This window comes from Emydura macquarii, unplaced genomic scaffold (assembly GCF_026122565.2).
Source record: "Emydura macquarii macquarii isolate MOO-44397 ecotype Brisbane River unplaced genomic scaffold, CSIRO-AGI_Emac_v2 contig_746, whole genome shotgun sequence".
NCBI classification, from domain to species: Eukaryota; Metazoa; Chordata; order Testudines; family Chelidae; genus Emydura; species Emydura macquarii.
In genome coordinates, this window is record NW_027130883.1 from 182,200 (window position 1) to 199,396 (window position 17,197).

The window sequence follows — 17,197 nt, forward strand, 5'->3', positions numbered from 1 at the left end:
AGGGGAGGAGCCATTGGACCAAAGCTACATGGGGGTCAACAAATGGAAAAGCAGGGATGTGGGGAAGGTAAAACACTGAGATCCAGAGAGGGGTCAGTGAGTGGAGAACCCCCAAGCCGCCTGCTGCTTGTCTAACGCATCCATGGACACCATCCAGAGGAAATCGGCCCGGAGGTGGGATTGGGGGAGGGGAGAAGTCCATCCAGCTTCCCGCTGGCCAGCACGGGGTGGAGGCTGCTGAGGTCCCGTGACTGTGCGGCCAGGGATGGGGTGCACACGGAGCGGGAGGTGGGGGGGATGAGTGCAGCTGGACTCTCAGCAGCGGGTTCTGGGGGGCTGCAGGCTGGCGCGGCCTATGTAGATGTGTGCTGGGGGGCGGGGGTCTCTGACCACAGCAGGAGCCGGTGGCTGGGAAGTTCCTGCACCCCCGCTCATGGCTCTGTGGCGGAGCTGCCCGGTGATACACGGACTGGCCCCCCTGCGACTTCCCGGCCCTCTGCACGGCACAGCAGCTCCTGCCATTTGGTGTTAGGCGGGACACGAGGGCGAGGAAGATTGAAGCACGACGGCCGAGAGGTTTCCTGGGCAACGGCTGGAGACGGACCCGCTGGGTGTCATGCAGCTGGCTCGGGTGCCACGTGTGGATGGCCGGGGAGGCTGACGGGACAGGGGCCTGCAGCTGGTGGGTGACGGGTAGGCGGGGAACAAGTCTCGTCTCCCCTCCCCCCCGCGCCCCCGGCAGTTCTCCCTGCCTCCAGCCCACATCTGATGGGCGAGCTAGTGCCAGTTTTTCTATGGGTTGGCGGATGGGGTCAGATCCCGGGGGGCGGGGCCCAAACCATAAACAAAGTATCCAAATTTGCACCAACCAACGGGGGCGGGGCTGCTGGCTGTAGAGCGACGTGTTCGTTCAGGGGCTAACGTGGCGGGGCAGCGGCCCGGCGGGTGCGTGTGGGGCTGGGACAGACGCTCCGCCCGGCCCCACTGACCGGGGCTCCCCCGTGTCTCGTCCAGCTGCTCTCGCCCCCCGGCAGCGATGGCCCCGCGCCCCGGCTGCCCCCTGCGCTGCTGGCTGTGGGGCGCTCTGTGGGGTGAGTGCTGCCCCCCCCGGCTCTAGCTGGGTCCCTCCGCCCCGCCCCATAACCCCCCATCTCTGCTGTGTTCCCATCCCCGGGGGGGACTCGGGCATTCCCGGGTCCGGCCCTAGAGCCGGGGGGGGGGCAGGTGATCGCCGCCGGGGGCAACTTCTGCTGGGCGGGACCCGCTGTGCACCCCCCGAGCTGTTCCCGGGAGGGGCCCGGCCGCCCCCGCAGCGCGGAGCTGGGCAGGGGCCGGGGCGGCCGCGCAGACGCTGGCGTTGGGCTCCCCCCGCTCCGGGGTGTCCGGCCGGGCTTCGTCTGCAGCCCGGGGGCGCGGCCCGGCAAACCTCCGCCGCCGCCTGGGCCCCCGGCAGGGGATGCAGGGGCTGGGCCCCCGGTGTGGGCAGCTCCAGGCGGGGCCCCAGGAGGGAGGGGGCGGGGCAGGGCTCCTGGGGGACCCCCAAATTGGCCCGTTGGCCCGTGTGGGAATCCGCCCCTGTCGGGTGCCCCAGCACGTGCCCCCTGTGCCCAGCTGCAGACCCGGCCCGGTACCGGCACGGGCTAGCCAGAGCCGGGGGGGAGCGCTGAGTAGTGGTTAGAGCAGTTGCTCTTCCTCCCCTCCTCCCCTCCCATGCAGCCTGTGGCTGAGAACAAGATGGGGAAAGCTGACTTCTGATTGGCTTCTGATCTGTCGTATTGCCTCGCCTCCTCCAGGGCAGAGCAACCTACCAGAGCTCAACAACCCGTCCCCCCTCCCTGAGCAAGGGGACAGCGCCTCTGCCCCTTCCCCTCCCTCGGCACCCCCCGGAATGTCCAGATGTGTCTCAGCAGAGGAGGTTGGGAACCCAGCCCCCGGCTCTAACCACTAGACATCACTCCCCTCCCAGAGCTCGGGAGACAACCAGGAGTCCTTGGTTAGACCCAACAGCGGCTGGGAGCCAGGACTCCTGGGTTCTCTTCCTGCCTTTGCCCCCTACTGCCTTTGTGCCTCCGATTTCCCACCTGTCAGGTAAATTGTGACCTTGTTTATAGCTTCAGCCGGGATCTCACTGGGCGATGGGGGAGGGATGGGGGGGCAGGGCTGCAGCTGGCATCTCTGCCCCAACCCTCTTTCCCTTTCAGGGCTCCTCGCAGCCAAGTCGCCCATCACAGCTCGGTTCGGGGGGGACGTCACCCTGAGCTGCCTCTTCCCGACCCAGCCCGGGCTGGACCTCCAGCACCTGACCCTCACCTGGCAGAAGGAGCGGGCGGGGGCGGAGGCCCTGGTGGTTCATAGTTACTATTACGGGAGGGAGCAGCTGGCGAGACAGGCCGAGGCTTATAGGAACCGGACCTGGCTGGATCCAGAGGGGCTGGCCCAGGGGAACGCGTCCCTGACGCTGAGGGGCGTCCGCCCGCAGGACGAGGGCGTCTATCGCTGCTATGTTCATTCTGAGCTGGGCAGGACGGTGGAAACTAGGGAACTTGCAGTGAATGAAACCAGCCACAGCCTGGCCGAGGTGGCCGGGATTGCAGGAAGTTCTGCAGGTGAGCGTGACGGTGCACAGGAGAAATGGGGAGCCCAGGGCTGGGCTCACAGGGGGCTGGGGCTCAGGATTGAGCGGCGCCAGCAGAGCTGTGGGGGGAGCCCTGGGCTGGGACCATCCATCAGGTTATTCTTCACCAAGCCCCACCCCCAGCTGCCTTGGATCTAACTGTGGCAGTGCCGGGTTCTCTGATGATCCAGTGACTGGTCCAGGCTGCCCCTAGCTGCTCTGTGTCCATGAGGCCCAGTGTGGATGCACATTTGCTGCCATCTGGTGGCAGAGCTGTGAACTGCTCTAGCGTAGCCTGACAGCAGCCATCTCTGTCCCTCCTTCCCAGGATCTCCCTGGCTTTCCTCTGCCGCTGCAGGGCTGGGGGGCAGCTGGGTCCCTTTGCTGGGTCTCTGCCTGGTGCTGACCGTACCCGCTGTCATGACGTCACCGACCTGCCCGCCCCAGGATGTGCAAACGCCCCCTGCAGACAAGTCCTGGCCGCCAGCGTCGCCCGGGCACCAGCCTGGCCAGAGAAAGTTCTGTGCGGGAAGCCAGACCCTGGTGCTGAGAGCCACAGAATCTCCCCCATGCACTCCTGTAATAAACCTCTGACCTATGACTGAGTTCTTAGAGTCCTCAAATCATGGTTTAAAGACTTTAGGGTACAGAGGATCCACCAGCCAGTGAGCCGTGCCCCGTGCTACAGAGGAAGGCGAGAAAGCTTTGCCAATCTGCCCTGGGGGAAAATTCCTTCCTGACCCCAAATATGGTGATCAGTTAAACCCTGAGCATGTGGGCAAGACTCCTGAGAAAGAATTCTCTGCAATAACTCAGAGCCCCCCAGCCCCCATCTACCATCCCATCGCAGGCCATTGGCATATCTACCACCAGCAGTCAAATATCAGTCAACTGCCAAACTGGGCTGTCCCATCGCACCATCGTACTTAGCTCGTACTAAGACGTCGAACAAACGTACCTGGCTTTTGACACGCTTCCTATTGACTGCTCCCAATTCCCTATTTTAGGGAAATGAAAAGAGTTCTGGGATACTGGGCGGAAGCAAACAGGATTACGGCACAGCCATTTTAGCCTATATCACTGTTACAATATTTGTGCTTCATGCTTGTGGTACTTAATCAGATGAGTTCATAAAAGCAGTGCAGATAACACCCGTTATTAATGGGATCCAGGCTGGCTAGGGTGTAAATATACATCAGGCAACAGAGGGCCATCGTGTGTGTGTTTTATAGCCGGTTGTGTCAAATGTCTTAACCTGCGTTCACAATTATAGTGTCCACCCCGCTCCCAGGCCTTTTTGTGGGGGGGAGGAGGGGGAAGAGGGAAGAGATGCTTGGTCCAGCTGTTCAAATATTTATTCTGGAAGGAAATGGAGACAATTGTGGCTCCCCAGAATGGCCTATTCTTGCTGCTCATAAACTCCAGGCAGTTTTCAAATCCACAGAGAAGTTGATCCGGATTTTAGCTGTTTTTTTCTGGTGTTTCCATTTCACTGGGGTGTTTTTTTGCGGGGTGTGGGTGTGTTTTTCCTGTACAGACGTGATGTCTCGCACTGTCCATCCCATGGGGAGAGGCAGGAGGAAAGGGGGTGTCTGGGATAGGATGGGGAGTAGGGGGATGGGGTGAGTCCAGGACAGAGAGGATAGGATAGGACAGGAAGAGGCTCCCCACCTGATCACACCAGTTCCTTGGCCCGATCCCAGGTGCCACGGCAGCTACTCCAGTGCCGCTCTCTCCTCTACCCCCATCATCTGCGGAGGGGGTTATGAGTGCTGAGCCCCCCCCCCCATAGTAGGAGGACTCGGGGGTATTTTCATTCCCCCCCTAAATCAGATCCTTGGTATCCTGCTACTTCCCTGCCCTCTGGATCAGAGCCCTGGGACCATCGAACCCAGTATCCCACCCCGTCTGCCACCCCACCACAGGTCAGAGCTGTGGGCCCATCTAGCCAGGTATCCCGCCCCCTCTCTGCCACCAGGGATCGGAGCCGGGGGCCCATACAACCTGGTGTCCTGCTACAGCCCCCCCAGTGCCCTAGATCAGACCAGCGTGTTCCTGCTCTCTGAAATCTCCTCCCCCGGGAGGTGTTGATAGATCGGGATCAAGTCACCTTGTCACTGAGCTAAAGAGTTCGAACTCCTGAAGTGCCTGCACGGCGCATTTTCATGGATTTTAAAGCCAAAGACGGAAAGATTTAATAAACAATGAAAAATAACACCTCGTTTGAAACAGCAGCTCTCCCGGCGCTTTACAAAGGACAGAATTAGTGTTATCCCCATTTTACAGACTGGGAAACTGATGCGGGGGGTGGGGGGTGGAATCTGTGACTTAAAAAAGACCAAAGATCCTGGCTCAACTATGGAGACTCACGCCTCCACCAAATTTCAAGGCCGGCTACAGGCCGACAGCTCCCACCCGCAGCTGAGGAATCGAGGATCTTTCTGCGCTGGCCTCGGCCATGGCCGGGCTGGCCCCCACATGGCCATGTGCTCCCCCATTGCCCATCCAAGTCCCATGGGTTTTCTGACGCCCGGGGCGGATGAGGGGCGAGGGGCAGGAACTCGAGCGCCGATGGCAGGAAACAGAGGTTGAGTCAGACAGGATGAACCACAGCAAGACCCATCCCACCGGCCCCCATTGTGGCTGTCATGTCCTGCCCCGAGGAGCTGTCCCGGGTGCAAAACTGCTCCGCCAATCCGGAGCACCCTGGGCCTGCGGCAGAGCCGAGCCACACGTGTGCGAAGAGCCAGCCTCTGGCTTGGCTGGTTCAGGATGCCTTCTCATGAAGGCGCCAGCACTGTGATGTAGGCCTGAACCAGAGCAGGCCCGGACCATAGATACGTATTTAAAGCTTTCTAAATCGAGATGTTCCAGACACATTGTTTATTCATGCCACCCCTTGCTCCACTATGATAACTGACGGCTTGAACATGTGAGGGGGAACATCCTACTTAAACATTTTGTGATGTAACATTTATGACCCATTGGGTCCCCATTTGTACAGATCTACGTATGAATGTTTGGGAACATCCTGAAACCGAATTGTAATAATAATAATAATAATTTACAAGTGCCCAATGCGGATCAGGAATGTGGTTAATGTGTAAATCGTAGGGTAATGAGAGGGCAAATAAGATTTCTTGTATTTCCTTTTAGTAAAATTAGTATTAATAAAATTACTGTAGGTATAAGGATTTTATTGTGTTAATAAATAAGTATCAAATAATGTACCAATGTACCAATAAAATAAAAACGTAATAATTGTTAGCAAGTATAAATAAGGAGTGAATGCAGTTTGAGTCAGCTAAAATAAGACGGCGAGGAAGTAATTGCTGAGGTAATGGTTCTCAGCCTCCAAGGCAGGAGAAAGAAAAGATGCTTTTGTTTAAAGAACTTTTACAACCCAGATGGCCAAAATCAAAATAACCCCCGAGAACAGGGGAGTTAACACCCAAAAACAGGAACAAAACAAAGTGTAAAACAAAACTAAAAAATAATAAAAAAGCTCACACTTGCGATAGCAAACGTAATTAACGATTACATCAAACAAGGAAACCATCTCACAGGACAAAATCCATAAACCCAAATAAAATAAATAAATATTTTAAAAACAAACCAAACAAACAAACTTGGACTTTGGGCTCATTCTGCAAACCCCAGGGAGCATCATGTCGCAACCGACAGAGCCTGGCTCCATCCTTGTGTCGGAGTCACCTGGCCAGTGATTCAGCTCGAGCAACAGAGGTTGGTAATTATCTCCCTCCTGCAGAACTCTGTGTGTGTGTGTGTGTGTGTGTGTGTGTAAGTGTGTTTTAAGCAATTGCTTTTTCAAATATTTTCTGTATTCATAATAAACGCCGCATACTGCCTTGTCCCCTGAATAAGATCCTGCTGTTTATTTCAGAAGTATAACGTTTTGGTGGAGCATTGCGAGAGGGGAAGAACTGGAATATGCTACGAGTATTATTGTATCCGGTGTGCACACCTTGTTTAAAAATATATATATTCATCTTTGCAGGGTTATTTTGATTTTTGGCTATTTGGGTTGTAAAAGTTTTTTAAACAAAAACATATATTACACTCACACAACCTGGACTCCTCCACCTGCACCCACTGACCAGCCGTGCCCCGCGTTCTGGCCAGACCCTCGTCAAGACGTGCCAGATGCTCCCGACTCGGCCCTGAGCCAGGCTGCAGGATCCAGCCCAGGCCCTTCCTGGCGTGTGAGAGTAAAGCCAAAGGAGTAAAGCTTGTCTGTGCATGCGTCGCAGCGTTCTCCGGGCGGGGTCAGAGCCTGTGGAACTACCTACCACTGCAACTTAGGATAATCAGAAAACTCTCCACTTTCTGCTGCAAACGAAAGACACATCTCTATGGCCTGCCTCCTCTAACATACACATGTAGCAACAAGTCTATTGATAATAACAAAACAGTGACCTATCAAAACAAGACACTCCTGTGCACGCACATGTCTGGGGAAAGGCTGAGAGAACAAAGAGCAGGAGACACAATGCGTAATCGTGGTGCTTAATTCCCGATCAGCAGGCGCTCAGCTGCTGTGGTGATGAGGGCAGTATAAGACCCTGTATACAAGGCAAGACAAGCATGGGGGGGCGATCCTGTCTCAGGATTAGAATCCAGCCCGGGCAGGAGGGATGCTGAAGAAGGCAGAGTACGGGGCGGGCAGGGGAGGGGGTCAGTGGGATAGAGGGACAGCCTGGGAAGAGATTGCGGCAATCCCAGGCTGCAGTTAGTCTGGGGAGTAACAGTCGGTGTCAGGGGTGGGCTGTCTGACCTAGTGGTTAGAGCCGGGGCCAGGCGCTTGAGCCACGGGCCAAGGCTGGAACCAGGAATGGAGCCAAGGTTAAAAGCCAGAGTCAGGCCAATAACAGGAGCCAGGGGGCAGAAGCGGGGCCCGGGAGCAGGGCCCGGGAGCAGGGCCGGGGCCGGCCAGGTCCAAGGCTGGCAGAGGAGTGATCACAGCTGCGGGTGCAGGCACTGGGTAGCTAGGGAGCTGTCGCTGGGCTGAAAAGCAGAGCCACTGGCCCCTCTCCGCCAGTGCACGGGCCGGCCTGTCTGCTGGTTCTGCCGCGGCCCAGCTGGGCTCACGCATCCCCTGGTGAGCTGAAGCCGGAGGAGCTCAGCCCCGTGGTTCCTGGCACCTGAGCTGTAGCCGCCTCTCAGGTGCCGGGAGGGGAACTGCCTGGAAAACAACGGCCTTGGAAGGAGCCTGATTCTCAGGCCGGGGGAGCAAAGGCCGGAGATTGCCCCGTCCTGATATCGTTACGGTGTTGATACGGCTTCCCTGGTGTTTGCACTATTGATACCATTTACCGGATGTTTGTGTTCACACTGACGGTGGCTCGTTGCCTCATCCCCAAAAGAGCTCCTGGGATATTTGGTGTCTGAATGACACCCGCGGTGACGCTGCCAGAGGGTGAGGTGGGTCTTCCAGCTCTGGGTCAATGCGTCAGGCACGTGGCAGAGGGGCCTGGCTGGATGGTAGCCTGGGGGCACCGGGGTTGTCCGACCTCCTCTGGGGGCTCGGTTGCTGGGAGATGACGGAGCCCGGCTGGTGTTCGATCTTGCTCCTGGTGGCGCCAGCTCTGCCCCATCCGAGCCCCTAGGACTCAACCCCGGCCAGCAGCTGGTGGTCAGGAGGGGCGGCCTGTAAGCTGGGGCCAGCTGGGACCAGGCACAGGGCCTCTCTCTTGTCCTCCTCGGCCCTCCTCCTGGAGCAGGATCCGGCCAGGCCCCGGCGGGGGCAGTAGAGAAAGGCCACGACCAGGAGGATGACACCGAGGCAGGTGGCACAGACGACAGCCAGGCGGCCCCCAAGGCAGGTGGGCGGGGGACCCAGGAGTCCTGCAACGGAGAGAGGGGAGGGGGAAGTGACGCAATGCAGGGTCCTGCCCTGAGGGCTGGGGCAAATGCTCAGAGAAAGGGGTGGGGGTCCAATCGCAGGAGGAAGGCAGATTTAGGGTGGGAGGGGAATAGACTGGAGGGGACGATCCTGGGGGGGGGGGGAGGGGAATAGATGCCCCCCTCCCCATTGGGTTTCTCCCCGCCTGGAGGCTGATTTCCAGACCGACACCCCCCCCACACACACACTCCTCTGGCTCACCTGGTCTCAGCTCCAGGCTCAGGGGCCGGGTGATCGGTGTCCCCAGCACGCGGGGGGTTAACAGGAAGGTCAGCCTGGCGCTGTGGGTCGCGGGCGGCACCGTGACCCGGCTGGTGATCTGGTAGAGCCCCTGTTCGTCCAGCCGCTGCTCCGTGGTGCCCTCTCCCGTAACGTCCCTGCCTGCCTCATCCAGCCACTGCACCGTGGCCGTGGGGTAGCCGCCCCCCGTGTGGACGGTCAGCGTGACCCCGGCGCTGGAGAGGCTGAAGTCCAGCTGGGGCTCACTGAATGGGGCTGGGGGGAGAAAAGTGGGGGTGGATTTAGGGAGGGGGCTCAGAATTGGGTCCCCTGGGCTGGGTCCTGCCCAGGGTTGTGAATCCGGATTGAGTCCGCTCTGGAAGGAAGCAGCAGTGTGATGTACAGAGCAGCCTCAGCGCTGAGAGATTCAACACAGGCTGTGGGCCCAGCTCTGGGATTCAGCCTCCCAGCACATGCAATTAGCCGGATAGACCCAGCTGCAGGAGGTAATAGGTTAGCAACGAGCCCCTCTCACCACCGGGCAAGCCATCTTAATAACAACCACATCAGATTATCTCTGGGGTTTGAACCCACAACCTGGGGGTCTAACCCCCCAGAGCTGCAGCTGGCTGAGCTAAAGAACCAGCCACAGTACCACACCTGTGCTAGTGTAGCTGAGACCTGGCCTGACATGAGTAATTAATACGGGGGGGGGGTGAGCTCGTTCTTTGGAAGATGGGATCAGGGAGGAAAATGGCTCATCAGGCTGGAAACAGGACATTTGTGCTAAATAAGGTAAGTTAAGAGGTCAGTAGGCTACCACAACAGAATGTCTGAGCCAGCTAAGATAAGCGGGAGAACACCCAGGGCTCTATTTACTGTGAACCCGGTAACATGGGATGAAATAAGTGAGGAAGGGAGAGAAGAGGTAAAGAGGAAGTCGAAACACGGACAAAGCCTGCGGCTCAGGGATTGGTTCCTGCTACGTATCCAAGCCAATGGTAAAATGTCCAATGCAGGGCCGAGTAAATTCGCTGTGTAAACATGTACAACGAGAGGGAGTTTCTGAGGGACTTTGGAGCTGGGATGGATCCCGCAGCCACCCCCCTGAATTTGAGGCAGATCAGCTCAGCACAGTGTTGCTGGGTGCCAGGTACAAATACCTGAGGCTATGTACACACGGATGGCGGCGAATACGCCACTGTCAGATTCAACTATCTGGATGAGTGAAGACCCGCTCAATTGCTCTGGAAGTCGATCTAATGGCACCACCTCCAAAAAAAGCGCAGCGCTGTGTCGCCGGGAACGCCTTTCCCATCAGCGCAGTGGAGACGGCGCGCTAAAGGGAAGTTACGCAAGCTACTCTGCCTAGCTTGTGTAACTCCCGTCGGCTGCTGCTGCATTTGCTGACAGTGTAGACTTGCCCTGAGCAACAAAGTTGGAGGTGGCACTGAATTCTTGGGAAGCCGAGTGGGACGAGCTCTCAGAGTGAATTCTGACTGAGGAGATGGCTAATAAAGTACCTTGTAGGCTGCGGCCACTAGAGGGGGACACAGAGCCATGCAGACTGCAGCCACTATAGGGCCCCACGGAGCCACACTAGGCTAGCCAGGCCATGCCAGGACGCAGCATCCCCAGCACCTACCTCCCACTCTCAGCTCGCTGTGTTCGGACGTTGGGCCCAGCTCCGAGGTGACATGGCAGCGATAGATGCCCTCGTCCTGCGGGCAGACGCCCCTCAGTGTCAGGGCCGCGTTCCCCTGGGCCAGCCCCTCTGGATCCAGCCAGGTCCGGTTCCTATAAGCCTCGGCCTGTCTCGCCAGCTGGTCCCTCCCGTAATAGTAACTATGAACCACCAGGGCCTCTGCCCCCTCCCGCTCCTTCTGCCAGGTGAGGGTCAGGCGCTGGAGGTCCAACCCAGGCCGGGCCGGGAAGAGGCAGCTCAGGGTGACGTTCCCCCCGAACCGAGCTACAACGTCTGGTGCCGACTGCACTGCAGGGAGAAAAAAATCACAAGGTTAGTGAGTTTTAGGGTGTGGATGTGAAATTCTGGCCTTTCCCAGCAGGGGACGCTGTGGGAAGCAGGGCGGGAGCGCTGGCCGTGGGGGGAGCTCACTCCAGCTGCGATGCTGGGAGAAGCAAGGATTTTTGCCAGTTATCCCAGTGTAGTGGTATGAGTAACATTCCCAGTTACCTTTTCCCATGAACAGAACCGGAAAGTGCAACCAGTAAGCGAGGAACGTCTTCATGGCTGTTGCAGGCTGCAGGGAACGGTGCCTAGCGAGTAAAGGCTGGGACACAGAGTCCTGGGCTCATATCCTCCGTCTGCCACGCACCCTCTGTAAACCTTGAATGCATCACTTCGTCCTCTCTGCCTCAGTTTCCCCATCTGTAATAGGGGAACACGAAACCCTCCCATGTCTCAGACACTCCCTGAGTCCTGCCGGCACAACCAGTGCACAAGATTTCAGTTCATTCCCCTGTAGCCCTTCTGCCAGGTGGCGTCAGCAGCGAGAAGGGCCGGGTTCAATATCTCAGGGCTCTTTTGAACAAGACAACAGAGAACTGCCGCAACTTCTGGGCTGTCTTGAGATCCCAGCACTGAACACAACTTGCAGCTCCCAGTGATTTCAGCTGTTACTGAGGGAGCCTCACGGCTAGCGCAAGCTGGCCAAGTCTAATGCTTAGAGCTGCTTGCCAGTGATTTCAGCTCTATTGATCTGCAACAAAATACTCTCAACGGAGTCTTGATCGGCTCCGTTGTTACACCGCACCTGTCCCCACCCCCTCTCCTCACCACGGGGCGCGGGCACCCACCCCCTGCTGCCTTTGAGTCACACAACGAAGATAACACCCCTTTATTGTCCCTGCTCCCAGTGACAAAGCGTCTTGCAATCCAACACACGCCACAAGCGCTCATTGGGGAAAGCAGCTCCACCAGGCTGCGCACCTAGGCAGGGTGGGTGTGTCTATCCAGACAAGGTTGGTTCCTGAGGTCTTTTTCCCCTGCTCATGGATAGATGCCAAGGTAAAGCTCATTCAGCCCCTGCTACATCCCCCAGTGGGAACGTTTCCAGCATCAATGGGGTTCATTTCAGGTTGTTTCACACTGGGGCAAAATTCCTTAAAGGGCCTGTCATGCTGTCTGGAGGTGTATTCAGGAGCTGCGATTACTCCTTTCTACACCAGTCTCGCGTTGGGGGTGTCATGCGGGCTGGCTTGAGAGGGGGGCATTTAGTATATTGTGTGACATCAGCATGGCAGAATCATAATAATCCATGTGGGATATGCCATGTCAGGTACTGTTCGGAAGGTTGTAATGTGATAAGTAAGATAATAATACTTATGTCCATGTGTAATATGTGACATGGAAGTTATAGATGTATTGGAGATATCTGTGTTTCAAATTGTGCTGCCTGGGCAACACCCCAGATAGGATGGCCGCAGAACAATGGCCTGCATAATGGCCCATTAAGGCATTCCCAGGTGCAAGGGGCCCTGAGGGAGAAGCCAGCATCACCACTGAGTCACCAGAACCTGCTTACGTGACTCTGGACTCCATTGCAGGCAGCACACCTGATGAAGCATCAGGACTGTCCCATGTGACTATGGACCCCAGGCGGAGGAGTCACCAGGACTGGCCCATGTGACTCTGGACTCCATTTTAGCTCCTGTAAGTTTCACAGGCCACATGGCCAAAAAACAGAGGGTATATAAGATCAAGCCAGAGAAACCATTTTGCCTTTGCTCCTGTTCAGCGGCGGACTCACACCTACTTCTGGATCTATTCATCTTGCAACTGAACTGAAGGACTTAGACCCATCCAGGTACTGGATGTGAACCAGAGGGAACTATACAAGCCTGCAAATCCACATTTCTTCCAGCAACCTGATGTAAATGGACTTTTCATCGTTTGTATACCTGTGATTTACTTTAACCCTTTAACATTTCTCTCCTTTAACATTTTTCTCATGGTTTATTTCTTTCTTTTTACAATAAACCTTTAGTTTTAGTTACTAAAGGATTGGCTGGCAGTGTGGTATTTTAGGTAAGATCCAAACTTATATTGATCTGGTGTGTGGCTGACCCCTTGGGGTCAGGGGGAACCTTTTTAGCAAAGAGCAGAGAGTTCAAGTAACTGCTCTCTTTGCTGGACCTAGTGCTGATTTGGGAGCCTGGAGCTGAAATGCAGTGAAGGGGGCTGTGTGTATTTGTGTACTGGCTTCTGTGGGGATTCAGAAGTGCAGTTTGTGACTGGTTGGGAAGCCTGACTTCAGTGTCACCCACCAGTGCTGGGAGAATCTGCTCTCCTTTACAGCCTGCCCTGACCTTGGCATTCTCAGCTGGCTGCCCTGGGCACGGACGGGTCACAGGCCCCATTTGTAAAGTCATTTTAACTCAGAAAACTAATTAGTGGATTGGGGAGGGGAGGGAGGTGTCACAGTGTCAGGCTTGGGCCTTCAAACAGCCCCTTAACCATTAGTGAGCCAGCCCCACAGATTCCCCTCCTCCCCCACAATCTCAATGTCTCCAAACCTGGGCCTGGGGGCTGATCCCCAGGCAGCCTGTTCCCAGGTGTGCAGGGGCTTTCATTGCTTGTCACTGGCAGACGCAAGGAGCTGGCCAGTCACTGCTAACTGCGGCCATTCAGTCAGCCATCGCCTTCAGAGAGGCAGCAGAGTGCGGCTGCTGGCCCGGTGAGGCTGCTTGGTGGGCTGGGAATAGCCCCAGGTGGGCTGGGGGCTGTGTAGACTGGAGCAAGTGAGACGTGGACCGCAGATGGGGAAGGCAGGTGACTGTGATGCTCCCTTATCAGGAGCTGTCCCCTTGGTTACCCGCTCTCGGCTGTACCTTGTTCCCCTTGTACGCACAGTGACGGGGGAGCCACTTGAAAGCAGCTATAGCAGCGTAGGCCTGATGAGATAATCACTAGAGTTACGGGGCGGGGGAGGCCAGCTGTGCCCACCTGGTTTCTTCCGGTTGAGAGCTAATGCCAACATTGGCCCATCTGTCATAGCTCTTCAGACATCAGGGCTCCCCTTCGCAGCGAGGCAGCCCTGTTGGGGAAACTGAGGCAGGAGCTACCTTTAAAGACACAGAGACAAAGGGACAGAGCTCCCTGCAGCCACTTTACAGCGCTCTGCTCGGTAACACACACCCCCTAAACCAGGGAGTGAATGGCACGTTAAGGGCCGCATTTGCCGTCTGGAGCCGCGAAGCAGCTCTAAACCCAGCTCTGCCTGGCAGCTGGGCACCAGCCGCTTCCTGCTGTGCTGCGGTACGGGGGGACGGTGCCCTCAAAACACTGACTTTTAAAAAAACGATTTAAAGTTAATCCTGCCACCCTTCAAATCATGCGAAATAACACCCGGGAGTGTCCCTGCCCTTGGTGGGATTTTTTTAAGAACAGGGGGAAAAAAATCCTAGAAAATTCCCAGGCAAAGAATTACGTGAAGCTGGAGTGAAAGTTGGGAGGACGGCTCAGTGACTGAAGGGTTAAAAAAAACCTAAACTAGTTGCAGCTAGCAAGGGACGTGAAGGGGAACAAGAAGGGTTTCTACAGGTATGTTACCAACAAGAGGAAGATCAGGGAAAGTGTGGGTCCCTTACAAAATGAGGGAGGCGACCTAGTGAAGGAGGATGTGGAGAAAGCTGAGGTACTCAATGTCTTTTTTGCCTCTGTCTTCACAGACAAGATCAGCTCCCAGACTACTGTACTGGGTGGCACAGAATGGGAAGGAGGTGAACATCCCGCAGTGCTGAAGGAACAGGTCCAAGACTATTTAGAAGGATTAGACATACACAAGTCCATGGGGCCGGATGCAATGCACCCGAGGGTGCTGAGGGAGTTGGCTGAGGTGATTTCAGAACCATTGGCTATTATCTTTGAAAGCTCGTGGCAACAGGGGGAGGTCCCTGAGGACTGGAAAAAAGCAAATCTAGTGCCCATCTTCAAAAAAGAGAGGAAAGAGGATCCAGGGAACTACAGACCGGTCAGCCTCACTTCAATCCCTGGAAAAATCATGGAGCAGGTCCTTAAGGAATCCATTTTAAGGCACTTGGAAGAGAGGAGGATGATCAGGAACAGTCAACACGGATTCACCAAGGGAAAGTCATGCCTGACCAACCTGATTGCTTTCTATGATGAGGTGACTGGCTCTGTGGATGTGGGGAAGGCGGTGGATGTGATATACCTTGACTTTAGCAAAGCTTTTGATACTGTCTCTCACAGTATTCTTATAGCAAGTTAAGGAAGTATGGGTTGGATGAATGGACTATAAAACGGAGAGAGAACTGGCTAGAGCATAGGGCTCAACGAGTAGTGATCAATGGCTCCATGATGAGCGGAGTGGATCGGTCCTGGGGCCAGTTTTGTTCAACATCTTCATTAATGATCTGGAGGATAGATTGCACCCTCAGCAAGTTTGCGGATGACACTAAGCTGCGGGGAGTGGTAGATACCCTGGAGGGTAGGGATAGGATACAGAGTGACCTAAACAAACTGGAGGATTGGGCCAAAAGAAATCTAATGAGGTTCAACAAAGAAAAGTGCAGAGTCCTCCACTTAGGAAGGAAGAATCCCATGCACAGCTACAGAATGGGGACCGACGAGCTGGGCAGCAGCTCTGCAGAAAAGGACCTGGGGGTTACAGTGGATAAGAAACTGGATGTGAGTCAGCAGTGTGCCCTGGTTGTCAAGAAGGCTAATGGCATATTGGGCTGCATTAGGAGGGGCATTGCCAGCAGGTCACGGGAAGTGATTATTCCCCTCTATTCAGCATTGGTGAGGCCGCATTTAGAATACTGTGTCCAGTTTTGGGCCCCCCACTACAAAAAGGATGTGGACAAGTTGGAGAGAGTCCAGCGGAGGGCAACAAAAATGATTAGGGGGCTGGAGCACAGGACTTATGAGGAGAGGCTGAGGGAACTGGGCTTGTTTAGTCTGCAAAAGAGAAGAATGAAGGGGGATTTGATAGCAGCCTTTAACTACCTGAAAGGGGGTTCCAGGGAGGATGGGGCTAGGCTGTTCTCGGTGGTGTCAGATGACAAAACAAGGAGCAACGGTCTCAAGTTGCGGGGGGGGGAGGTCTAGGTTGGACATTAGGAAAAAGTTTTTCACTAGGAGGGTGGTGAAGCACTGGGATGGGTTACCTAGGGAGGTGGTGGAATCTCCATCCTTAGAGGTTTTTAAGCTGAGGCTTGACAAAGCCCTGGCTGGGATGATATAGCTGAGGTTAGTCCTGCTTTGAGCAGGGGGTTGGACTAGATACCTCCTGAGGTCCCTTCCAACTCTAATATTCTATGATTCTATGATTCTTTATAGGCCAGTTCACAGAGGGGGCACAGCTGGAGGATCAGGTCCAGCTTAACTGGGGATGAAGCCCAGCAGAGGAGAGGATTATTATCTGAGGAAGGTGCGACGGCAAAGGAGCTCTGCGGTCACTCACTGGGATTAGAGTGGGGCGAGCGTTGGCCCTGGATTTGAGTTTACACATGTGGAGATTTACCGAGGGATTCCCGGCCCTGAAAGGAGGGGGAACCTCGAGAGGCCTGGGGGGAGAAGGGCTGAAGACAGCTGGGTAGGAGGAAGTTCAGGGAGGTAGCCTAGCGGCAAAAGGTCTGATGAAGCCAACGTGGCGGCCTGTCTTAGGGTCCCTGGATCGGAGCCCAGGCAGCCAGTGGGTTCCTCTGCCAGCCATGGGGGAGGTGGTACAAGGCCACAGAAGGGCGAGGAGCCCAAGATCTTTTTCTAAGGGCACGGGGACTAAAAGGGGTGGGATGAAATCAGGATCTGGCCAGGGGCGGGGAGGTGAGAAGAGGTGGATGGATGTGGGCACCAGGTAGGAACGAACTGCTACGCCAGAGGAAATAGGAGGAGAAAAACCCTCCCGGTCCCAACCAATCCTCCCTGGGGGGAATTTCTTCCAGCCCCCAAATGCTAACAATGCAGCCGGGCAAGTCACCCACCTGCAAAAATATGCCCAAGATTTCCTTTTGGGCTGGTCCAGGAGATGCAGAAGGCCTGGAGTCGATTACGGTGCAGGGCCCAGCTGGGAACGGTACAGGGCGGGAGCCTGGGAATTAGCTCTTTCTTTCTTTCCAGCTGCTGGAAAAACATGGGGCGGGCTCAGGAGAGAAGAGGTTGTGGCTGGGATTTTTGCCAGCCAAGCAAATGATGCAGGCAAAAGAGGCAGAGAACATGTTATTGCTCTCCGCAGAAGGCAGCACTAATGTGTGTGTGTGAGGGGGCCCACTGCCCCCCCCGCTGAGAGAATTACCCCATCTATGTGCTACTCCCTCCTGGATCCAATGCACAGGGCCACACTGGCTTTAGCCCGAGGCTTTAGTTTGATCCTGGGGGCCTATTTCCAGCCCTTTCCCCCTGGGGCTCTGGGGATATTTTAGTCTAGAGACATTCACACGGACCAATAAGTGGGAAC

General features: G+C 55.8%; 2 protein-coding genes across 3 annotated transcripts; one reads left to right on the forward strand and one right to left on the reverse strand.

Moving 5' to 3' along the window:
* The first annotated feature begins 969 nt into the window (after window positions 1-969).
* On the forward strand, window positions 970-6,623 carry LOC137149381 (CD276 antigen-like). The gene is made up of 3 exons (XM_067542879.1): window positions 970-1,091; window positions 2,202-2,606; window positions 6,519-6,623. Exons 1-3 carry the CDS (start codon window positions 1,037-1,039, stop codon window positions 6,524-6,526), a joined length of 468 nt encoding a protein of 155 aa, XP_067398980.1. The 5' UTR covers window positions 970-1,036; the 3' UTR covers window positions 6,527-6,623.
* LOC137149380 (CD276 antigen-like) lies at window positions 4,939-16,752 on the reverse strand. 2 transcript variants are annotated; one of them, XM_067542878.1, is made up of 5 exons: window positions 16,725-16,752; window positions 10,951-11,145; window positions 10,402-10,749; window positions 8,739-9,032; window positions 4,939-8,479 (listed from the first exon to the last, which is right to left on the reverse strand). In XM_067542878.1, the coding sequence occupies exons 2-5, from the start codon at window positions 11,003-11,005 to the stop codon at window positions 8,238-8,240; spliced, it is 939 nt and encodes a 312-aa protein (XP_067398979.1). In that variant the 5' UTR covers window positions 11,006-11,145; window positions 16,725-16,752; the 3' UTR covers window positions 4,939-8,237. The 2 variants fall into 2 exon arrangements, with proteins under 2 accessions (XP_067398979.1, XP_067398978.1); XM_067542877.1 differs by lacking the exon at window positions 16,725-16,752 and adding an exon at window positions 13,723-13,819.
* Window positions 16,753-17,197: the final 445 nt, after the last annotated feature.

Bases quoted from the DNA above. Each gene is read 5' to 3' on its own strand.
- LOC137149381 (XM_067542879.1), top strand. From the start codon at position 1,037: ATGGCCCCGCGCCCCGGCTGCCCCCTGCGCTGCTGGCTGTGGGGCGCT. The intron at 1,092-2,201 runs GTGAGTGCTGCC...TTTCCCTTTCAG, and splicing joins GCTGTGGGGCGCTCTGTGGG to GGCTCCTCGCAGCCAAGTCG.
- LOC137149380 (XM_067542878.1), bottom strand. From the start codon at position 11,005: ATGAAGACGTTCCTCGCTTACTGGTTGCACTTTCCGGTTCTGTTCATG. The intron at 10,750-10,950 runs GTAACTGGGAAT...TTCTCCCTGCAG, and splicing joins GGTTCTGTTCATGGGAAAAG to TGCAGTCGGCACCAGACGTT. The intron at 8,480-8,738 runs GTGAGCCAGAGG...TCTCCGTTGCAG, and splicing joins GAGCCTGGAGCTGAGACCAG to GACTCCTGGGTCCCCCGCCC.